General features: G+C 44.3%; 1 protein-coding gene across 1 annotated transcript in view; it reads left to right on the forward strand.

Annotated features, from left to right (window-relative positions):
- arid1ab (AT-rich interactive domain 1Ab) overlaps positions 1–23,776 on the forward strand; it is a 67,200-nt gene extending 43,424 nt beyond the window's left edge. Inside the window, exons 5-20 of the mRNA XM_059349413.1 lie at positions 5,847–6,087; positions 7,496–7,585; positions 8,548–8,718; positions 9,240–9,540; positions 11,064–11,209; positions 12,154–12,251; positions 12,347–12,556; positions 12,678–12,882; positions 14,773–14,905; positions 16,125–16,300; positions 16,848–16,977; positions 17,118–17,237; positions 17,389–17,485; positions 17,929–18,748; positions 20,113–20,243; positions 20,361–23,776. Coding sequence (XP_059205396.1) covers positions 5,847–6,087; positions 7,496–7,585; positions 8,548–8,718; positions 9,240–9,540; positions 11,064–11,209; positions 12,154–12,251; positions 12,347–12,556; positions 12,678–12,882; positions 14,773–14,905; positions 16,125–16,300; positions 16,848–16,977; positions 17,118–17,237; positions 17,389–17,485; positions 17,929–18,748; positions 20,113–20,243; positions 20,361–22,280 — 4,989 coding nt within the window. The 3' untranslated portion in view covers positions 22,281–23,776. The remainder of the gene's footprint in view (positions 1–5,846; positions 6,088–7,495; positions 7,586–8,547; positions 8,719–9,239; positions 9,541–11,063; positions 11,210–12,153; positions 12,252–12,346; positions 12,557–12,677; positions 12,883–14,772; positions 14,906–16,124; positions 16,301–16,847; positions 16,978–17,117; positions 17,238–17,388; positions 17,486–17,928; positions 18,749–20,112; positions 20,244–20,360) is intronic.
- Positions 23,777–24,834: the final 1,058 nt, after the last annotated feature.

Genomic DNA, 24,834 nt, shown 5'->3' on the forward strand with positions numbered 1-24,834 from the left:
CCGCTGGGGCGACCTCACCGACGAGGCCGTCAGCACGTAAACACAAACATCAGGAAAGACGGCGAAGAAGAAGTCCGGTTTGTCCACTCTCTGTGTGCGTGTCTCTCAGTCCCCTTCAGTGCATACGGCCTGGAGGCTGAGTGTGTAATTAAAGCGGTGGTGGAGCAGGAGCAGGCGGGGAGAGGGGGGCGAGCGGTGCGGGGGGGACACGGCTTTGGTGCGTCTGCGTTTCCTGTAACAATGACGGGCTGCTTCTTTTGTAGTAGCTGACTGCACCGTGACCCTGCCAGGCACGCAGGGAGGCCGCCGAGAGAGAGAGACAGACAGAGGGATGGCAGCAACAGGGGGGAGGGACTGTGTCGGCTCTAATGTGTCAACCACGTGGATCACAGTAACCATGGCAGCCCATGAGATGCAGCCTTCTCCCCCCACCACCTCCCCCTTCTTACTCTCTGTTCCTCAGCTATCACCTCGCCACAGAGGATGTGTGAGCATGTGTGCAAGCCAGTCTGGAGTGAGTGAGCTCTTTTCTTTTCTTTTTTTTCTCTTCTTTCCCCCCTGTATATTGTGTTTAGCATCTGGAGGCCTGAGAATAAGGAAGCCTGCCAACCACGCGGTTGGTGAAACCCCGAGGTCTGAGAATGACAGAGGAGAGTGGGTCAGGGAGAGTGTGTGACTGAGGGATGAACTCTGCCCCCCCCCCTTTACACTTCCTCCTCCTCCTTACCACCACCAACACCAGCTCTAGTTACACTACTGGCCAGGGTCACACATTCCAGATACGTTTCATTATCTCAGGGCCGCTCTCTTCTCCCACTTTCTGTTTCTCATAACCTACGAAGGAAAAAAAAAAAAGAAAAAGAAATCGGCTGGCTTGGCAGACTAATGGCTCTGGTTGGGCTTGATTGATTCAGTGAAGTAATCTGCAAATGGAATACATTAGGACGGCGGAGAGGAGAGCAGAGCAGATGACTCAGAGACAGCACAGGCACACTCAGAGGAGCAGGGGAGAATATGGGAATAATGGCAATAGTTAAGACTTTCTGCCATTTTCTACCTTCAAGAACAATAACTGCATTAAAAAGAATGTTCTTAGATTTTTTTTATCTATAAAAAAAACCCCGACACTTTGTCTAAACATGTCTTTTTGCCTCTCTTCAACCCTCAAACATTCTGAACACTGTTCTGCAGTTCTCAGCTCTGAAGTTCCATGTTAGGCAGTGCTGGGAAAAACACAAAATGGCTGCCATAGAGAGGAGCTTGAAGCTCCACAGAAAGAACTGCAGCTCTCTCCTTCTCTCCACAACACAGCTCACATATCTCCCTGTTTTCTCGCATGTAGAAAACCGGGGTGATTGTGTGTATTGCCACGTTATCGGCTACTCTAATTGTCACAGATGACGCTGCTGTAGCCGACTCAGAGCTCATAAACCACCACACTCCCAACTCAGCCACCCCGCCGTCCCTCAACTCCTCCTCATGGCCGATCCATGTCCTCTTCATCATTTGCCTTCTAATAATGAGCGTGTTGAATAGCAGAGCCACACAGCATCAGTATCACCAGCCTCCCCCTCCCCCCCCCACCCCTCCTCCCCCTCTTCCTCTCCTCTCCTCTCGCTGTCCGGCTTGTGCAGTCAGCAGAACAGGCTGGTGCTGTGCAGTATTGAGCCGGGAAAAATCAATGACTGCAGAGTGGGAGTAGGTAGGAGCTTGTGTGTTTGAGTGTGTGTGTGCACTGCTTCTGCCTATCCAGGCTGAGGGATCAGAGCTGTCAGTTGTCAGATATTTACAGAATGGTAAAGAGCTCTCCCTCTATGCTGCACGCCATGGCAGGTGTATGTGAGGATGCCTTTTTTGGTTTGTCATTCCAAACTCCACTTAGAATTTTTTTTTTTTGTTTCATGCTGAATGGTACAGTAAAACAGGGTACACTTTGTAGTGCAAATCATGCCAAAATTCATGCTTTAATGACCCGTCTTTGAGGAATATGAACATGATTTCTACAAAATCTCCATTTTCCATTTAATAAAATAAGCCAAATGTCTCAAACATTAAAGGGCAACATAAGACTTTTATTATACGCTTTATTATACTCTCAATTGATTCACAATCTAAATACAGTTCTGAATCTGCTCATCCAATCCAAATCCCTTTGAACCCCTTATCAAATCTTTTTAGGTACACTTATACCAATTTTCCAACACATTTGCTTTGGTTCTTCAACGATTCTGTTCATGATTCTGGGAACCTGTGTGCTATCTATCAAATTTTCCTGCGTTTCAACCAGTTTTGAGCAGCACCATTGTAATCAAGAGGCGTTTTAGAACCGGTGGAACTTTTTTGAGGTTTAAGAACTTAAATCCAGGAATTCCTCTTTTTGTTATTTGAGTCTGTACCGCAAGAACAAGGAAAGATCCTAGTTTTGAGACACTTTTTTTAGTTACTTCATAGTAGGTTCCCTACTAGCACAAGAGGATCTGTGAATGACATAGGTGTTTGTTGATTGGTCAAGTACAGCCACCAATTTAGAAAAAGCTCTTAGCTGTGTAAACAGCAGTCACCACAAATCACAGATTTATTGAGCATACATGCTCAATAAATCCATGACGGGATTTAATCCGAAAACATGTAACGCTGTGTCATCAACAGACGGCGTTGCACAATGGAAGTATACAGTTGTACCAAGACTGCAGATTGTATTGATTATCTGTGGATATTGTTTCTGTTATTACAGGTTTTAGTTTCTATCCAAAAACAAAACAAGCATAGACCAACTATGAGACCACTGCACACTTTTTTTGTTTTTGTTTCAGATGATTGTTGACAGGTGACTTTTCTTGAGTTGTTATATTCCTCACTGTCTTTTTTTTCCTCCAATTTGTAGAATAAGATGTCCCAGTTCACCATGAAAACAATAATTTGGTTCCATCTGGGAACCAATTTTTTGGGTTCAGAACCATGTTTTTGGGGGGTTAAACTGCTCAAAATTAGATGTGCAAACCAGAATGGAATCTATTCCATTTGGGTGGAAAACAAGACACTAACCCACAGTTTTGTTGATAAAGAAACTGAGACAGTCAATGAATAACTGTCCAGCACAGGCGTTTAATGTCCAGCTAAAGTCTGCACTATAAAAAGAAAGATCCTGCCTCGTTAATGCTTTGTTGGTCCCTCTCTGTCTTGTGACTGAAGTGTGTGTTTCTTGTGCAGCCGTCCACAGTGACCTCCTGGCGAGGCGCGAGGAATCGACCCCTGACCTTTCTGCCCTGTGGTCTGTGTCGGGGGGGGGGCTGGTGTAGGAGGGATTTTGTCACACAGACATGACTCTGTGATGTCTGAAGCTTTTTGAGTGGGGCAGCTGCTGAGGTGGTCATCGTGGCGGCTGGCCCGGGGCCTTCAGACTGAGCCCTCTGTCAGATGACCGGTCTTGTGATGTCTGAGTGGAGGTGGGGTGGTGCTAGTTGGGAAGAGGGGGGGATGTAGGTCATCTGACGATGCTGGCTCCTGGAAAAAGGATCCCGCCATGGTTGTTTAAGCAAGGAATGTCATGCTGTTTGATCTCTGCTCTCTACTCCAGAGCATTAAGATCTCACTGCTCCGTGGCGTTCACGCAGCGTGCCTCTGACCTGTTTTTACATTTGTGAACATTAATTGGGTATCAGCCAATGAGACACTTAAGAGTGTGATTCTCATACACAAAGCCCTCATGCTGGGTTTCGCATGGTTTCGCCGCTACCACATCTCCTATGCAGGTCAAAAAGGCCTTGGTTTGTGCAGTCACCGAAGAGAGAGGAAGCGATGGAGGGAGGGCAGAGGGAACAGGGTGGGGGTGGATTCTGAATCAGCGTTCTCCTCCTGTCACTCCCTCTGGGGTTCCTCCATCAGGTCATGTCCCAAAAATAGCAACGGGCGCTGTTTCAAGTGCAAAACCGCCGGCTTCGGGGCTGCAGCCAGCCTGCGAGTGTGAGATTTCTATGGGAATAGTTGGCCACCTTCCAATGAGTGCTTTTTTTCCCTCCCCTCCTCCTCCTCCCTCCCATTTTTTCCCTCCTTCCGATGTGACTGGCAGATGAGCTTGCATTTCTGAGCGAGCACATGGGCTCCACGTGAGTGGCCAGTGTGTAAACATTCACCTTCCCACAAACATAATCATCGCCGGCTGCCTTCCTACCTTCTTTCCTGCCTGGCTGTCTTTGTGTCACAGCCAGCGAGGCTCAATAACAACACCACATGGCACCAGAGCCCATGCCCAGCACCAATTATTTCAACTGCCTCCCGAGATGACTCGCTTCAAATATTTTTTCCCCCTCCACTTTCTCTTTGCAAGCCACACAAACAGAGTTCTCCTTGCCAAGATGGATCATTATCAGCATTATAGAAGTGATGTGGAGTATTTTTAAAAAGGTGGAGAAAGAAGTCATTGTACCTGAATGTGTGTTTACAACATAATAGAGCTGGCAGTGCTGTACGAGAGAATAACAGACACACCCCGGTGCAGCCATATATTGCTGTAACACATCAGTGGCCGTCTGGATTTGAACTCACTTGATTTGACTTCACTTGACTTTCACATGATCTCACACTCCTTATTCAAGTATGTGCAAGAAAAATATGATTCAAGTTCCCAAAAATGCAGCAGTTTTCTTCTCCAGCTGTAAGAGTCGGCTTAATTTACATCTCTGCTTACACACAGGCATCTAATATTGTGTATCGGGTTTTTTCCACTTAATTTCCCTCTTACTCCATCATAATCCCCCGCTTCCTCAAAGCCGCAGAGGACTGATTCGTTTGATTGATAGTTTTTGTCTTGGAAATGTTTATTCTTTCAAACCAATCCCTTCTAAGCCCTTGCCATTACAAACTGTTGAAATGATGCATAAAATAACAGTCGAATTAGTTGCCACGAGTTGATTTGAAGTGAATGAATTGGATGTTAAAAAACACACACCATTAAAATAATGGAAAGTCTTTGGCTCCAGCTAATGTTAGCCATATTTCACGGCTTTACCCAAAGGAAAAAATAAATGTACTTAGCAGGGCTGTAGTACTCTAGTCAAGTCTCAGTCTCAAGTCTGATCACAGGACTACTTTTTTGAAATCTTGCACTTGTCTTGTTCTCTCTGCACTCTGAATTGTCTTACTCTCGGCCTTGGCTATTAGTCAAGTAGTTAATCACTGTTGAATCGGGATCAGTGGATCAGTTGTACAGAATGTTGCCTGGCTGATTCTAATCACATGATGTGGTAGAAGATAAATTAATTTTTTTTTTTTTTAGATTAATTATTTCTTTCAATTCTTGGACTCCTTAGTTCCTATGTGGGCATTGGAAGGACACTATTGCCTATTATGGTATTAAACAGGACTTAATTTGCTTTGGATTGGTCTTGACTGCCTTTGGACCCGATCTTGACTATGGCCCAGGTACTAGTAATTTACAAGGCTACCAGCTCAGTTTTTCTAGTTATCGGGATGTTAGAATGTCCGATCTGTTGCTGTTGACATCGGAACTTCAGCCAAAATAAACGAATTTAGCCTTGCTCAACCTTCTTTTTTTTAATATTTGGAAAACGAGAAGGGCACCAAGACCATGCCCTATCTCACATTGTTAACCAAAGTGAAAACCCCCAAATTTTGGGGTTCTTCTTTGGCCTATAGTGCACCCTTCCGCCAAGTTTCATCAGAGTTTGTTCCGCAAACAAACAAACAAACAAATTGAACCAAACACATTGCCTTCCTGGCGGAGGGTAATTTAACAATGTCACTTTCTGTTGTTTTTTTTAAGTTTTTTTGGATAGAAATTATCCCACAAAAACCATCATTAACCCCCTGTGCTCCCCTTCTTCCAGGATCTGTCGGGCTCCATCGACGACCTGCCCACTGGTACGGAGGGGGCCCTGAGCCCGGGCGTCAGCACCTCAGGAGTATCCAGCAGTCAGGGCGAGCAGAGCAATCCCGCCCAGTCGCCCTTCTCTCCGCACACTTCGCCCCACCTGCCGGGCATACGCGGGCCCTCGCCATCACCTGTGGGTTCCCCCGCCAGCGTCACGCCCTCCCGCAGCGGCCCTCTGTCCCCTGCTGCTGTGCCAGGTAAGGACAGAATACAAACACTTATAAAGTATAATAGTATTGCAAGTATAATATGCAGTAGCATTGAAGTGGTCTTTTGAAAACTCGCTCTGAATGCAACAATATAATATGGAGTAAGGACAGTCTTGTATTCATGCAGAACCATGGCAGCTTTTCAAACACAAACTGAAACTGAAATTATGGAATGTAAGGAGATGAAACTAAACATTATATACTACTTGACCAAGAGCATAGACATAATAGGTCTGAGAGCATTAGTTGGCAAGACCAGAACTTGCTGATCGATCATGCAGCAGTATGAAAGAATGGAATACAATAGGGTGATTCTCATGAAGCCAGTCTAAGCTATGAAGTCTGTGAAGATTATAAGGACATACTCTAAAAACTAAAAAACTAAATTTATTCCACTTTTATATGAGTGAACAGTATAACCATAATGAGGCACAATTCATTGTTTTGTGCTAAAATAATATTTTCTATATTTTTGATTCACAAATTCATTACCGCAATGCATCCAGATAAAAATGTCACGGTTTCCCCACACTTGCATACAATAAATATTTAATAAACTTTATAAAAATAAATATACATTTGTTTAAAAATGTATAATTTAACAGAATATAATCAAATATAATGGTTTTTAACAATGTATAAAGAACAAAATCTGAATGAAAATTTCTGAGAAAAAATGGTTAAATGTTACGCTAATGATAGAATTGTTTGATTGTGTATACGGTATTTTAATAAAATACGTTTTGGGCATATTTAAGTGCTTGCCAAAGAAAAAAAAAAAAGAAAAAAAACTTTTGTTTAAAAATGTGTTACAGTAATGAATTTTGTTGCTCACAGTGTCTAAAAATGTCGGAAATTACATTATAATTTTCAAATAGATTATAAATTAAATCAATAAACAGTGACTTTAGATTGTATATGTTATAATTCACCTGCTGAAGAAAATGATACTTACTAAAACAAAAATGATCAAATTCTATTTTTCATATATTGAGTTGGATGCTGTGTGAAACATCCAGCGAACGAACAGCAGACAGATTTAGAGTTTTAATTCAACACTTGCTCACTCACAAATACAACGGATCCTATTTGTAATTCATGAAGTGACTTGCCAGATGGGAACATTTTCTCCTAACACGATGCTAGTAAACCATCCAGACGGCAGGGAAACAGAAGTTGCAACGCCACCAACAACTCATTTTGGAGAGCAATTTAACAGGCAGCCAACAGGACACTGTCATAGTCCCTCTTTGCTTTTATTTTATTGGATTGGCTTATGGGTCTTTGATAGCCAATATTTCACAGTTTAAGGACAAGCGAAGATTGAAGATAACAATCAGATTTCCCAAGTGGTTTTCTCCAGTTGCTGAGCTCTTGTGTTGTTGCTGACCTGCAGGTAATCAGATGCCTCCCCGGCCGCCCAGCGTCCAGTCAGACTCCATCATGCACTCTTCCATGAACCAGTCAGCCATGGGCCAGGACAGGGGTGAGTGCTGAGACATGGATCATGAATGAGCCCGTTTCCAAAATGACTTGTACTGTGTCTTTAAGCCTTGTACCTTAGACATTTTTGGTCTTCCATTTTTATATCCCGATCATTTGGGTGTTTTAATGCAACTGGCATAGATTTTGAGAAGGGTGAGTTTTTAAAAAAAACTATTATTTTGAAAGTTCAAACTCAGATCCTGTGATGAGTCTTGAATAAACCGTGTTGCCAAAATACAATATGTAAGTGAACCCATTAAAATAATTTTTGATCCCATTACTGTTAAATCATGCAGTCTATTATGTCAGGCCCCAATCTGGAGCCCTGGCTTCAATTGTACTTTTTATTATTTTCCTCCATTTTAGCCATTTTCTTATGTTTGCTCTATGCTGCAAATTCATGCTATTTTGCGGATTCCCAGTAGAGCTATTGCTGCTGAATTATGAAAAAATAAGTCACCAAAGTCAGTGTTGTTGTTAGTCACTGACATATCTCAAACTGTGTTTTTTTTTCTGAATTATTATTTGGAAAATAATTCAAGGGTTAAAACTCAGAAAATGGAATGAATATTTGGTAGTTTTGATCAGGACGGGAATCGAGAATTTAGATAAAAATGTCACTTTTTCACAGACATTTTGTCCTCTAAGGACTCCTTAAAAGGGTTGAAACAACCACGTAACCCTCCACTGCTCAGTGGCCGACAGTGCAAGAAAGTGTGCCACGTCCTCAGCAGCTTGTAGGTGTGATTGTTTGCATTTGTATGCATTCTGTCCTCCTGTAAACACTCCCTCAGGCTAGATCTTTAAATAAGAATGTGCTTGTAGTCTACTTGCCAGGTCAAACGAGGGTAAGAGCAGACAGACACACTGTACCTCTGTGAGGCAGTAAAGAGCTTCTTCACATGATGTTCAACAGAGACTTATTATGTTCTCTTATGATGCTCTCTCTCAAACCCTCTCCAGTGTACATGCGCAACCCTCAGATGGCTCCTTACGGGTCCCCTGGACAACCTGGCTCCGCCTTATCTCCACGCCAGTCTTCGGGAGGCCAGATGCATGCTGGGATAGGACCATATCCCCAGAACAACTCCATGGGAAACTACGGGCCTCAGGGGGCCCAGTACGGCCCACAAGGTGAGATAGTGTGGATAGTGTTGCTTTCAAAGGCCTCTTGGCTAAATAGTAGAAGAGAGTGCAGCTCTGTCATATCAGGTTTTTTTTCCCAAATCCGAAAATATTATGAATGAGTTTACAGTTGTCGTCCTGCGACCATCACAGTTTTGTAGATGGCCCAAAAAAAAGCTTTGAAGTTTCCTCTCACTTCATATATTTATGAAATTATATCACTTCACTTTGAAGTCTCAGATGGTTTCTGTGGGCTTTGAAGAAGTTCTGCTATGAGTCATAGCAGCGAAGAGCGAGGGGCCAGATAAAGCCCGCTTCATCAGGCTGCTTGTCAGAACAGGCAGCACTGAGGTAAATTTAGAGCTGGACTGCTGAAAGTCTTTATCTCGTCAGGGAGAGATGAGTCGGAGTCTTTCCACAGATTCCTCAGTTTCAGACGACACACAGTTTATAAACACAGCAGGAGGTGCTATCAGATGATTGAGGGCGCCGGGTTAAAATCTGCATTCCTCTATCTTTGACCGTTCCAGGTTACCCCAGGCAGCCCGGATACACAGGGATGCCCAATGCCAACTACCCCACCGGTCCCGGCATGAGCGGCTCCATGAACCCCATGCCTGGTCAGGCCAGCGGGGCTCCGTATGGAAACATGCCGCCCGGCAGGATAGGCCCCGGGCAGATGGGCGCTCGGCCCTTCGGTCCTGCGATGGCCACCAACATGGCCGGTATGCCTCCTCAGGTGGCGTCCGGGATGTGTCCCCCTCCAGGCATGAACAGGAAAGATGGCGGCCCGTCCATGCACCATGGACCCACGAACTCCATACACAACAGGTGGGTGCTTACAGCTACTGGCTGCATTAGACTGCACTCACACTGCAGGCAGCAGTGGACCAAATCTTTTTTTTCTTAGCTTTGTCTTGCTTTTCCCTTATAATAGTGTGAACAGCACAAATCACATATAATCTCATCATCTAGTAAGTAAGTAAGTAAGTAAGTAAACTTTATTTATATAGCACCTTTGCAGACAGAAGTCACAAAGTGCTTCACATTAACAGAGGATAAACAAGTCAAAAAGAATAAAACAAAATAAAATAACATAAACATAAAATAAAAATTTACATACAAGTTTTAAAAGACCAAAAAAAAATCCATTCTGATTTGGGTTCACTTTCCATTGTGTATCCTAAATTGGATACAGGTCTGATTTTTGACCTGCGGGATTGTCCACACATACATGGGTATTTTTTTTAACATAGCTTTTTCATTTACACCTTCATGCACACAAATCGCAATAAAACACTGAAAACTGAGCTTTTTAAAAACTCCAGCTAGGGTGAAAATTTTCCAAAATTCCCTTTTGAGGTTTTGGCTTTAAACCTTCTGTTTCTGCCGTTATCTCTCAGGAATGAGGCTAGACTGGTAGCCAAACAGTGCTGTTTTCTAACCTAAGGACCAGAGTCAAAATACATTGTGTTACATTATCAACAATTTCTAGAATTGATAAATAAAATAAATAGCTAAATAGACATCAGAACTATGTGATCAGTATCACTTAATCACTAACCATTTAAGTAACTTCTAAGACATCCCAACTTATAATTTTCTCCATTATATGGTCTGTTCATATCGCTGCATATACACCAATGTCGATAGATGCCAATATGTCTGTTATAGACAGTAGAATACAACAATTTTTCCACTTCAGCAAAGAAAAATATTTATTTATAGATTTTTTTTTTTTTTTTAAATGTTGTGTTTAAATGTATTTTTTCACTCAGGTAACATCAGACATAAAGGAGGAGTTAATTGTCGAGTTTCAGTCAATGCATTGTATTAAGACTCTCAAGCCTTAGTTTTTTTTTATCTGAGTGTGTGTATGTGTGTGTACTTGCCTGTACATGCTGGTTTGTGTGACTATGAAAAATGATTGGTTCTTCCCACGTGCAAGCCGGTCTGTTGTGTGTTTTGGTGCCTGAGTGTGCCGCAGAGTAGATGGCAGTAGACCAAACACTTATCTATGAGAGAAAAGGAGAAATGGAGAGAGAGTGAGAAAGCAGGAGATGGTCTCTGAGATCAGTGAATCACATCTCTCCCCAGCGAGCATGCCAGCTCAGCCTACAGAGAGACACTCGTGGGCTTGGCAAATTGCTGGAGTCATATGACATAAATTGATGTTTCCTACAGAATAAGTTAAATGCAGCAAACACAAGATAAGGAAAAACATAGATTTGTTACAGAATCAAACCGAAAGGCATGAAGGATGGTTATTATGATATTTCTAGCAGTTCCTTTGGGTCAGCTCCTTGTGTCTCTTTTCTCCAGTGTTTCTTCTAAACAAACATTCTCTTCTCCAGGCCACCCGGCTACCCTAACATGTCCCAGGGCATCATGGGAACAGGCTCTCCATACGGCCCTGGCATGAACAGCATGCACGGTATGATGAACCAGGGAGGGCCAGGGCCCTACCCAATGGGAGGAAATATGGCAAACAACACTCCTGGTGAGTAAAAGCTACATTAAAAGCCCTGAATACAGAGCTGGAAAAAAGTGTTGAAAGTTTAAAAAATGTCCAATTTAAAAAAATATATGTTTTCAAGAAAATTCAAAAATATTCCTTGAAATCTGCTTAATTTTTAACATTAGTAGTTTCAGGAACCTTCTTATTTATGTTGCATTAAATAATGTTTTAGACCAGGGATGGGCAACTTGAGGCCCGGGGGCCGCATACGGCCCGCACCCTCACTTGAAGTGGCCCTCAGTACAACTACATGCATTTGAGCATGAAATCTTAAACGTGCAGTGTAAAAATGCACAAAATTACTTCTTCCAATTAATGTTGGTCTGCTGTTCTTGCACTAAAAACAAAAGAAATCACGGTAAGAGGTTATTTTTTATTTGCTTCAAACCTTTTGTATTCCTATTTATACTGTTAAACATGCATTTGAGCATGAAATATGTTAAGTTACTGCACTGTAAACATATTTAAAAATTGCAGTTTCATCATATCTGGTTAAGTGCACAGTCCTATATGTGGCCCTGTGGTAGTTTCAATGAAAAATTGTGGCCCCCTCCAGCATTTAAGGTGCCCATCCCTGCTCTAGACATTGCTAGTGATTTTTGGCATATATGCAATCACATTGATTTATTTCCAATTTTACACATCCCGACTTTTTGAGTCTTGACTGTAAATTAAACAAAATGTCAATATAAATTGATTCCTGTGGGTTTAAAGGCATTCTTTTAACATTATTTTTTGCAACTTCATTCATAGCAACAATTTAGACATAATAATAAAGGCGAGAGCCTGGAAGTATTTGTTTTAGGTAGCTGAAGAGTGCTTAATTTTACTCTTCTAACTCTGTATGAGCCCTGTGATCAGGTGGTAGGACGACTGTGTCCATAGAAGGCTGATATAGACTGGTAATCTTTTTGCTTTTCACCCAGGAATGGCTCCCAGTTCGGAGTTCGGCATGGAGAAAATGGCCCCTACTCAGAAGATAAACAACAAAGTGGAGGGGACTCCCAAGACTGAGTCCAAAAAGGTAGAAGCTCTAAATCCTCACGATGAAATACTCTTTATTAATCAGAGCTTTTTTTTCCTATCTCACGCAATTTCCTCCCATCGTCTGTCCCGTAGAAGTCGAGCTCTTCCACCATCACTAACGAGAAGATCACTCGTCTGTACGAGCTCGGCCCCGAGCCAGAGAGGAAGATGTGGGTGGATCGATACCTGGCCTTCGCCGAGGAGAAGGCCATGGGCATGAACAACCTGCCAGCCGTGGGACGCAAGCCTCTCGATCTCTTCAGACTCTACGTGTCCGTCAAAGAGATCGGCGGCCTTACCCAAGTACGCCCCATACTCCAACCCTTAATATATCACAAATTTAAAAAAGCAGCCGGCCATTGTGATTGCTGTCGGCTGTTGCGCGCAGCTTCTTTTCCTGAGCCTTCCTCTTGTCGCCCACCAGGTGAACAAGAACAAGAAGTGGAGGGAGCTGGCCACCAACCTCAACGTGGGCACGTCGAGCAGCGCCGCCAGTTCACTCAAGAAACAGTACATCCAGTGTTTGTACGCCTTCGAGTGCAAGATCGAGCGCGGCGAGGACCCGCCCCCGGACTTCTTCAACACGGACACCAAAAAGAGTCAGCCCAAGATCCAGCCTCCCAGCCCAGGTGAGCTCCCACATCATCAGCATATTTTACAGATAAATCATACGGAATGAATGAAAGCTTCTTTTCTCCTCTCCTCCCTTGGCTGCAGTGTGGCTTCCATGCAATTCATCACATCCTCTTTGCTCTATTTGCCTCACATCATCTGCCCTATAAACTAGTGTATTTTATTGTATCCTATTAATTGCAGTGTTAAAAGCCGATCTCAGACCGTCGTTTGTCATCTTCTGTTCGGGGCTGCCATCCTCCATAAATCACCGCTATTTTGGCGTGTGTTGGAGGAGTTGTAAAAGACGGCGGTGTAGCTGTAAGTCACAGAAGTGCGTCGCGTCCTCGGACAGTTCCACGAACACTCCTCTGGGGGGAATACTATTTGGCATTTGCACAGGACATGACGAAAGACTTGTCCTTTCAGACTCGCCACGTTTTTTGTTTTTTTTGTGCGAACAGTAATTCCAGCAGCATGCCAAATCTTTCAATGAACTCTGAATGTTGGGTAAAAGTCAGTGTGTAAACTGGCAGTCAGTCAGAGGTTAAGAAGGGGGGGGGGGCAGCGGGGACGATGTGTCGCCTGGAAGCTGTTTGTTTTGGAGGGACTCCGGTTTTAGCTGCCAGGAGCAACCGCACCAGGAGCGACCACGTGCTGCTCCAGTCTGGCCCGAGACCCACTCTGTCAGACACGGGGCACTGAGTCAGCGCCGGGGTGTTGTTACAGGAGACATCAGGGTGCTTGTCAGCTGGCATCAGCCCTCTAGTTAGTACGAAGGAAGAGCTAAGGGAGGGGAGGGGAGTGGCGGCGGCGGTGGTAGCGGCGTGGGGTGGGAGGTGATTTGGCGATAGCGATGCCCCCGTCAGTGGCGTGTCCTCGCTGCCTGGTGCCTGGCCCAGGGCTACAGAGGCAAGGCAACACTCCCTGGAGATTAGTACTGAGCCAGAAATGATGAATGGGGGGGATGTGTGTATGTGTGTGCGTAAAAGTCATGCAATTCTCTCTCTCTCTTTCTCTCCGTGACTCTGTGTTTCTACCATGCTATTTTTTTCCATCCTCACGAGATCCTCCCTCCCCCCTCCCCCCTCCCCCCTTTTCCTCCCTTCATCTTTAGTAGAGGGAAATCCCTGCCCAGAGGGAGGAGGGGGAGGGGGAGCCGCTTAATGTGTGTGTGTGAGAGTGAAAGAGGCGAGAGGGTGATGTGAGAAAATGTGAATAAATGTGACCTGCCAGTGACCCCGGTGTTGTGTGTGTGCCAGTTTAATGAATGGGAACCTGTGAGTCATCAGACTGGCGTGCTAATAGTGAGAAGTCCTGAGCTGAAGTTAAGCATGAGCGCTGCTATGTCACACACACACACACACACATACACACAGCACAAACAAACAATCACTCACTCTGGCGCACACATACACAACGTGCTGTCTTCCGTCTCTACAGGTCAGCCAGTAATCTGTCAGAGTCAGGGTTTAGATCATTGTTTGCTGGTGACTCCAAGAGCCCGCCGGTGTTTGAGAAGGAGGGTGATGGGGGTGGGGGTGGGGGGGGAGAGAGGTTGGCATGCTGTGATGAGCTGGAAGATTCAACATTTTCGCTGGCTGTGCACTCGAAAGCCAGTCAGCTTGACACAAACTGTGTTCCTGTGTGCAGCGCTCAGGAATTTCTTAATGGGATTTTAGGATTGCCAAAAGCAGCATGTGTTCCTGAAAGCCCCCAGCAGTGCTCAGACTATCCCTCCAGTCTCACTATCAACTATCAACTCTCGCCTTTATTCCTGGAGTGAAGGGAGGAGGAGGGGGAGTGGGTGTTCCATTGAATTCTCTGAAATCTTTGAATTTTTCAAAAAATCAGACGACTTTAGTCGCTTTACAAGCACTCAATGTGTGTACATCCTTGTTTTGCAGCTGGTTCTGGATCCCTGCAAGGACCCCAGACTCCTCAGTCCACCAGTAGTTCCATGGCAGAGGGGGGAGACCTGAAGCCCCCCACCCCAGCCTCCACCCCGCACACGCAAATGCCCCCAATGCCCGGCGTCAGGTATGAGAAGCATGTTTCTGTGACGTCAGGAGTCAGCATGATAAAGTGAAAGTGATCCCAGTGGCAGGATTGGATCACTGCAGCAGGAAATATAATACAGTACACAGGGAAAAGTTATGTAATGATACAGGAACATGCAACCAGCTTGTTCATATGTGTCACTGGTAACACGTTTTTGGAAAATGCTTGATTTTTAATCATATCTGGTGTTTTACTCCTACACAGTTACTCGTATAAACCAAAAATATTTTTAATATTTGAATGAAACTTCTGTTGATTGTCATCCAAGCTAAGCCAGCTAATAAGTCCCTTAAGGATCCTTTACTCCGGAAATAAAAAGCTTCAAACAATCATAATGAAACGTACACAAAGGTGCACGTGTCAGTACACATTGATTGCTTTAGATTTCGATGAGATGATAAAGGCTTGCAGAGTCTTAATGATGCATGTGATAATGAAGAGAAGTCTAAAAAAATGTTTTTTGGGGGGTTTGAAAATAGCTGCAGTTAAACTTTATAGAAAATAGAAAGTAGTGTAATATGAATGTCCCCTAAAAAAGCAGCATAGTAAATACTGTTAATGTTGCCCAGACAGTTTTAAATATCTTTATCTATGGTAACATTTAAAATAAAATCAGGAATGTCTGATGTAAACAATGAAACACTTGAAAACTTCATGATACAAAATACCAAAACTGCTCACTCCGGTGATGCAAATTTGCAACAGTAGCGACATTTATTCAATAAAAGGTTTGGATCAACTATAAGGATTCTGTTGACCATAGACTCTGGTCAGCTGTTGCATAGTACAACCCCAATTCCAGAAAATTTTGATGCTGTGTAAAACAAATAAATTATAAAGTTTTAAATTGAAAGAAAGTAAAATACTGCTTTCTTCACTACCTAATATTTCCTTTTCCTTGAAGTACTCATGGCAAAAACAACAATTAAAAAAAATATTGATGTGTGAGTCAATCACCAGAAAAAGATGCCCTTGGTGTATAAAGGCATTCAAATTTCATCTCATTGGGACATTGTCATAAAATAAAATACATTTATTTCATGGCTGTTTTTGTAAATATGTACAATAGACACAAGGCATTCCAAACAAGAATTTAGAATTATTGTATAATAAATAATATATAAGATTTAGAATAATATATCTATACAGAAAGCAAAAAACAATATATTCCACTGATGAGCCTCTTGCTCTCCTGTAGGAGTAGTGTTAATCTGCAGGACCCCTTCGCTGATGGCGGGGACCCGGCATTTTCCAGAAGGAACGCCATGACCCCCAACTCACAGGGCTACCAGCCCGGGATGGGTGGCCCAGAGATGATCGCTCGGATGGGTCCCTACGAGTCCAACAAAGACCCCTTCGGTGGCATGAGGAAAGGTGAGTGACCCCCAAACCAGCAAATCCGATGCTGTAGGAGTTAGGGTTGTTAAAAGTATACTAACACGTTGTATCCGGATACGATACTCATTTTCAAAAGTATCGATGAAAAGTGTTATTTTCTCTCTTTAAGTCCCAGAATGAAGCAGAGAAAAGTCGACTTCTCAAGCTTGCCTAATATTGTGCACAGCATACTAAATTTTGTTCTTATTGTTATTGTTTATTGTATTTATTTATTTTTTGCACTACCTCAGACCTGAAGCTTGTTATCATAGTTGCAGTTTCTTTTTTTCACAACTTTTTTATTATAATAATATAAATATAAATATTTAACCTGTGGTTCTGTTCATTTTTACATGTTGCATTTTTCTTGTTGTTAAAAATATTTCTGTTAAATTTTGGGGTCTTTGTTTTTGTCCTGGTGATATCAAAAATGGTATCGAGTATTGAATATTTATCTGTATCGAGTTGAAAATCTTAGTATCGTGACAACCCTAGTAGGAGTTGTGTCAGAGCTGAAGCTAACAACACTATCTGTTTTTTAAAGCTGGAGAGCAGTTCATGCAACCAGGACCCAACAGCGGGATGGGAGAACAGTATAACCGAGGCCCACCAGGTCCTATGGGCAACATGCAGATGGGCCAGAGGCAACAGTACCCTTACGGATATGACAGAAGGTAAGCATACAGCAGTGTTCTTACATACATCTGTAAAGGTTTACAAGGACTTGACAAGACTGGGATCAGGCCTGCATTATTTCAATGTCATTTCGTGTATCCAGTTAAGTCCAATCATCTGTTGTTTGTTGGGTTTACAGACAGGAGCCAGGCATTGGTCCTGACGGCAGTATGGGACCAGGAGCTCCACAGCCCAACATGATGCCTTCTGGAGCCGACACAGGGATGTACTCGCCCAGCCGCCCTCCACCGCAGCAACGGTCAGTAGCATTCTCTGCTAGTAGTGCTCTGTATGAATGAGTGATTATTTTAAAATACTGGGTAATTATCAGTGTTGGAGTTTCATACTAAAACGTCTGTTGATTTAGAAATGTCAAATGTAATGGTGTGAACTTTTGTTATTGTTTTCAGGCATGAGTCCTATACCAATCAGTACCCTGGCCAAGGAGCTCCCCCTGGTGGCCCATACCCAAATCAACAGCCAGGAATGTATCCACAGCAGCAGCCGGTAAGAACATTTTGTTCGGTATTCGCTGTGCTCTCAACGCAACTTGGTTCCTTAGTTTCTCTTCATATATTTGTCAGGAACCGGACAAGGTTGTGAAAGTTTGGAAGATGCTTAATTTTAACTGGACTGTTTTCAAGATTAAGGATATGCTTGAATTCAAATAAATTCTCTGAAAAATGCTTGATTTTCAACATTATTTTTAAGTTTTATCGACAACCAAGTCTTTTGATATTTCAGATGAAACAATCCTGTTGTCATATATGTGTTTTGTCTCCTGGTGTCTCACATCCAGACCCCTTGAACCCTTATTCTTGAATTTAGGGAGCATTAAAGTCCTGTGTGTCCATGTGTGACCTTGAATATACCAACAGCTGATAATTATTTTATTAATATATAAGGATACTCATTTGTTAAATGTAATCCTGAATGTTTTCTTGTGACAGAACTACAAGCGTCCAGGAGACGGAGGGTACGGTCCTCCAACCAAGCGCCATGAGGGAGAAATGTACAACGTCCCCTACAGTGGTCAGCAGCAGCCAGGTCCCCAGGCCTCGGGGCCCCAGGGCCAACAGGACATGTATAACCAGTATAATGCATACCCTGGAGGAGACCGTAGACCACCAGGCCCACAGAACCAGTTCCCTTTTCCCTTTGGCCGTGACAGAGTACCATCATCTGCAGGCCCCAACTCGCAGTCCCCAATGCCTCCCCAAATGATGGCAAGCCCCATGCCTTCAGGTCCTGACGGCCCTCAGGGTCCAATGTGGCAGGGCCGCAATGAGATGGGCTACCCAAACTACCCCAACCGACAGGGACCACCTGTACCAGGCCAGGGCCCCGGCTACCACGGCATGAACCGCTCCGAGGAGATGATGCCGTCAGACCAGCGCATGAACCACGAGGGTCAGTGGCCCGGCCACGTCAACCAGCGGCAGCCGCCGTTCGGCCCCGGTGGCTCCGGACCTCCCATGACCAGACCCCTGCCATCCACCTACCAGACTTCCCAGAACCACATTCCTCAGGTGTCCAGCCCTGCGCCCATGGCCCGGCCTATGGAGAGCAGGACGTCGCCCAGCAAGTCCCCTTACATGCATCCGGGCATTAAGGTGCAGAAAGCTGGACCCCCGGTGCCCGCGTCCCACATCGGCCAGGCCCCAGTGCAGCAACCCATGATCAGGAGAGACGTGGCCTTCCCTCCTGGCTCTGTGGAGGCCTCCCAACCCCACCTTAAGCCCCGCAGACGGCTCACCATGAAAGACATTGGTACAGAACCTTTATTTCATGCTTCACTCAGTATTTCAACACACATGCAGTAAAATGTGAGCACTTTAACATGGACTAGTTTAACCCTCTGGAGTCCATGAAAGCACCAGCACATTACTTCTTCATGACGTGAAGGCATAAAAATGAAGCAACAATGAGCCTTCAGCCATCAGCTTCCCTCTAAAGTTCTGGCTTGAAACTCCATGCCAGATTTTTTTTGATGATATTCGGCCAAGTAAAACCGGAGATAATGTCAAATGTATTTAGTATAAAATATTGAACTAGATATTATCCTCATTTTACCTGTTATATGTAATATTTGCAACCTGTATTCATATTTGCAACATTTAAAATTATGCGTATTGAAATATAATTTTCAAGATCAGATTTTATGTTTTCCTTTAATTTCTTTTGGGTTCAAAATTGTGTTCAAGTAAGTCAAAGTTAAAAATGAATTATCAGGACATATAGGTGAGGTAACGCTGAAAAAACTGATACCAACATGGCATGGTCAAGATTTTTTAACTGATTTTTAAAGGACATAGTAGCCCAAGATTTCAGAGGATTAACATGAGTCATAAAGTGAAAACTCAAAGCAGCTTCTTTTTGGCTTTCCCCTCAGTTTTCAGTTGCACTTTAGGCACCAAAACTACTTAGATTTTCCCAACCCATCAGAGCAAACTGGACTTTTTTGGGAGGGTGGTTCAGAGAGACAGGTGCTAACAGTGTGTCAGATGGAGAGTGAATACTGGTATATTTAAACAGACAATATGAGCATAATAATGTGTTGTTTTTAACTCAACAGCATGTTAAGATATTTTAGTAGAAATCCAAAATACAGGTATGATTCCGAAAATTAGCATATGTCCCTTTTTAAATAAAGAATCAACTGGAAAAACGAATAAGTGAAAATAAATGTAAACATTTTAAATAAATAATACGAAAACACACATTAAAACCAAATTACATCCAAATAAATAAAATAAACTTCTGAGCACATATTCAATAAATAAACATAATGAATGATAATAAATGAGACCAAAATACATGGAATGCCACAGCTTCCTAAAAAATACTAAAAATATATTCAGTGCGTAAATAAATAAATATAAATTACGTAAAAATAAATTAAATATACTACAGAGCACATGTTCAGTATATAAGAATAATTAATAAAAAATAAGTTGGACTACACTGCTACAGCCTACTGAGAACTACTTCACTGATATATTTTGAATAGTTTGGACTGATAAAAGCTGAGGTTTTTTTTATATATATTTTTTTAATAAGTGATAATTTGGAGTTGGATAAATGGCATCATGACCCAGTGGGCCCATATTCATTGAGTTTGTATCTATTTACAGGCACTCCTGAGGCTTGGAGAGTGATGATGTCACTAAAGTCTGGCTTACTAGCTGAAAGCACCTGGGCCTTGGACACCATTAACATTTTACTATATGATGACAGCAGCATTACTACTTTTAACTTATGCCAGGTAAGTTCAAGCACAAACCCACATCTTTAAATGATCTTCAACAGAACAGCTTATCTTGTCACATGGTGTGTGAGTTGACAGGATTGTTTTGGTGACTTTCGTCTTTTTGTTTCTCAGCTGCCTGGATTCCTTGAGCTGGTGGTGGAGTACTTCAGACGCTGCCTCATCGAGATCTTCGGCATCTTAAAGGAGTACGAAGTAGGCGACCCCGGCCAGCGCACCCTCATAGACCCCAACGCCGCTGAGGATCCTGATGATGACATTCTAATGCCGGAGGGCGAGGACATGGACGTGGACGAGGAGGACGAAGAGGAGGAGGAGGTAGAGGACACCAAGGCCGATCCCGACATGCCCTCACTGGTCCAGGTGAAACAGGAGGAGGACGGCTCACACAAACACGCGTCTTCAGAGGACGAGGACGAGGAGAAGGAAAGGGAGTCTTCTATCAAGGAACCCAGTACCTCTACCTCAGGGTCCTCCCAAGACCCCAACCTCCATTCGGAAAAGCCCAAGCAAGCTAGCAAGTTTGATAAACTCCCCATCAAGGTGGTGCGGAAGAAGAACCCCTTCCTGGCCAACCACTCGTCCAAGCTTGGGCAGCGGCAGAGCTTTGATAGCGGCCTGACACACTGGAGCATCGGCGGCGGCGACACCACCGAACACATCCAGACCCACTTTGAGAGCCGGATGGACCTTCTCAAGCAGCGGAAACGCAAGACGACCACTGAGAGCCGCAAGAAGGTCCAGGCCACTGAGACTGTGACAGAAAACCCGGAGAAATCCAAGTCCAACGGGGAGGACAGGCCTCGGCAGCAGCAGCCCCAGTCCTCTGAACCTCAGAAGTCTCCGGCAGAGAAGACCCCTCCTCCCCTCCCCATCGGCGCACCCGTCACTGCCACCATCGATGATGTACTATCTGCCCGCCCAGGCTCCGTCACAGAGGAAGTGGTCCGTGGAGGCGCAGAAGAGCAGAAAGAGAACGGCAAGTACCTGTTCAGCATCAACCCGGAACTCCAGAGCAGACGCAACATCAAGATCCTGGAGGACGAGCCTCACAGCAAGGACGAGACGCCGCTCAGCACCCTGTCGGACTGGCAGGACTCATTAGCTCGGCGCTGCATCTGCGTCTCCAACATCGTACGCAGCCTGTCCTTCGTTCCAGGAAACGACCTGGAGATGTCCAAACACCCAGGCCTCCTGTTGCTGTTGGGTCGCCTGGTGCTGCTCCACCACAGGCACCCCGAACGCAAACAGGCCCCGGTCACCTACGAGAAGGAGGAAGAGGAAGATGAAGGCGTGAGCTGTGAGAGGGACGAGTGGTGGTGGGACTGCCTCGAGGTGCTGAGGGAGAACTGCCTGGTGACTCTGGCCAACATCTCAGGCCAGCTGGACCTTTCTATCTACCCAGAGAGTATATGCCTGCCGCTGCTTGACGGCCTGCTCCACTGGGCCGTCTGCCCCTCAGCAGAGGCCCTGGACCCCTTCCCCACACTGGGGCCCCACGGCTCACTTTCCCCCCAGAGACTGGTCCTCGAGACCCTCAGCAAGCTCAGCATCCAGGACAACAACGTCGACCTCATTCTGGCAACGCCGCCGTTCAGCCGCTTGGAGAAGCTGTACGGCTCGCTGGTGCGCCTGGTCGGTGAACGCAAGGTGGCCGTTTGCCGAGAAATGGCGGTCGTCCTGTTGGCTAACTTGGCCCAGGGCGACAGCCTAGCGGCACGGGCTATAGCTGTGCAGAAAGGCAGCGTGGGTAACCTGTTGGGCTTCCTGGAGGACAGCCTAGCTGCCACGCAGTACCAGCAGAGCCAGAGCTCCCTGCTACAGTTGCAGGGAGGACCTCAGTTTGAGCCCACCAGCGTGGACATGATGCGGCGGGCGGCCCGGGCCCTGCACGCGCTGGCTAAGGTGGAGGAGAACCACTCGGAGTTCACTTTGTACGAGTCGCGGCTACTGGACATCTCAGTGTCCCCACTTATGAACTCTCTGGTGTCCCAAGTGATCTGTGACGTACTGTTTCTGATCGGCCAGTCATGACAGCCGTGGGGAGGTTTCAGCTCTGCCTCTTTCCGTTCCCCGTCACCCTCCCCCCACTTTTTTTTGTGTGTGCGTGTGTCTGTTGCGTGTGAGTGAAAAGAGCAAAAAACTGACTGTCCTCTTTTTTTTTCTTCTTTTTTTTTTTTAATTTATGCAAAATCACCTCGGATTCCACTGTCTTTCTACCCCTGCTTCTCACTAAAGGAAGGAATATCATGAAGTAGCTGTGGATTTTAAAGCGTCTGAAACGGAAAGATACTGACACAGAAGAGCAGATCGGGACCCAGGCATAGGACAGAGTGCGCTGCGCTGCGGAAAGGACTTGTTTTTTAATGAAAAGAAAAAAAAATCTCCAGAAAAAAAAAAAATAAGAAACTGTAACCAAAGTTGCTGTCTCGTTTACAGTGAGTTTGGGGGATACATGTGCTCGCTTTCTCCCTCGGGGGGGAGGGGGGGTCGGCAGGGGGAAGAGGGCACGGACTAAACAATATTATGGTTCGTGTTTGGAGGCTACATAGACTCACGGACTGTGGTGTGGTATAATTGCTGTAACTTTGGATGCTATATACTCAGCCCCACAGGAACCACATTATTGGCTGTGAACAGACATCTGTCATGGGAGGCCTGTGCAGTAGATTGTAGGACTTTTTTCTGTACTGTACACCTTAAAAACTGTAAACATACTGTAATAATACTGTTTCACACTGAGATACGCTGGCTTGGCAGCAAACTGTAGTTTTTAAAAACAGTTTTAGTTAATGTCGAGAGAGAAAACGGCTTTCCCCCCAAAGTATGGTGAACCTACAACACCCCGACCTCTTCTCTTTGTCCCTTGATTGTATGACTTGACCCTTATATTAAAAAGTCACCTCTTTAGGACTGGTCCTCAACTCTAGATGCAGTCCAAGCTGCAGTGTATATATGATGTTGTACATTACACTTCTCTCTCTCTTTCTCAACTTCTGTTGCTCTTCACCATTTTTAATCTTTGACGAGTCCCCCGACCCCCCCCTCCCCCCCTCCCGCATCAAGTACGCCATGTGATTACTTGACGCCCACCCCCCTCTCCGTTACTTAGGCGCCTCACCCTGCTCGTATCGCGCTCCGGGGGTGTTTTTAGCTGCTGTCCAATGCCACCCCCACCCCCTCCCCCCCTCCCCAACAAACACAACTTCAAGTTTCAGTTTGTCTCCGGTCTGGGTGTAGAGAATATAACAAAAATCATGTCTGCGGTTCCATTTGAGCTCCTTCATAAATGACAAACTAGACCTTGATGAAGAAACCATTTTAATTTTGTTTATTTTGTTTATTTTTTTTTTTTCCAGTGATGCGGATTCTGCATATTTGTATTTCAGATGATGTAGCTAAAAACTTGATGTAAATTCCTCTTTTTTCCTTTTTTTGGCTTAATGAATATCATTTATTCAGTATGAAATCTTTATACTATATGTTCCACGTGTTAAGAATAAATGTACATTAAATCTTCGTAAGACGTTTGCTGTGGTTTTATTTGTTTTTCTTCCGATTCATGGTTGAGGCAGCTGTATATAAAGTCTTGAATTTTACATTTTCAGCCATATTGACGCGTCAGAAGCAACACAGTGTGTTCTGCTGATGGCTTTGATATTTACTCATGGATGCAGAGACCCCACACACACCCAGCTCTGTGGAGGATGCTGCTTATCAAATGCACAGCCATGTTTCTCATCCGTGCATTGATTGACATCTCCACCCGATGTTGCACGGCTGTCCTTGTCCCAGGATCACACATGCTGATATTTACATATATATGTACAGTAGAGGGAGATGTGAACAGGCAGAGTCTGCATAATGCATACAGATAACCCAGAGAGCTCTCCTTTACTCACAGTGGATATTGTCTCTGAATTCCATTTGTGATATTGTGACAGAAGCTGCATTCACTTTTAAGAGGGAGAGATAGTGTTGTGAGTGCCGATGCCAAAGCAGCCAGTTAAACAGACCAAACATCTGACATGCTTATGGTGTTAATTCTGGACGCACAAACATCCACTTGGCCCCAGGAGACAGGGTAATAAAGTTTTGAAATATTTATTTCCGTTGTAGTCCTCGATGGCGAGACAAAATAGCATCCATAAAAACAAAACAGTCAGCATGAGCTAAATGTGGCTCCAACTACATTTTCAAAGACCGCGGCCAGCTCTTGATGTGGTTTCACTTAGTTACGCTTTATTTATTCAGGAAGTCTCTTGCAGATCAAGATGAAACAAAGTAATCCAAAGTAAAGTCCTCACTTCCTTTTCACAACATTGACTGTGACTTGGTTAAATGTGTTTGGGCGCATGTTTCTCCTGAAAGAAACCTGAGTGCATTGATAAGCCTATTTATGAACTACAGCTAGATATATACAATTCTATAGCACCTTTCATATACACATTACATGCATTAAGAGTAAACTGAAAATGAGCATTTAACCATGATTTTTTAATTACATCACATATCCCAGTGCAATGAGACTAACAGTGGGTTTCAATACCCACAATACCATACTAATTAGTAGGCCAGAAACTGATTT

This window comes from Centropristis striata, chromosome 14 (assembly GCF_030273125.1).
Source record: "Centropristis striata isolate RG_2023a ecotype Rhode Island chromosome 14, C.striata_1.0, whole genome shotgun sequence".
Classification (NCBI taxonomy): Eukaryota; Metazoa; Chordata; class Actinopteri; order Perciformes; family Serranidae; genus Centropristis; species Centropristis striata.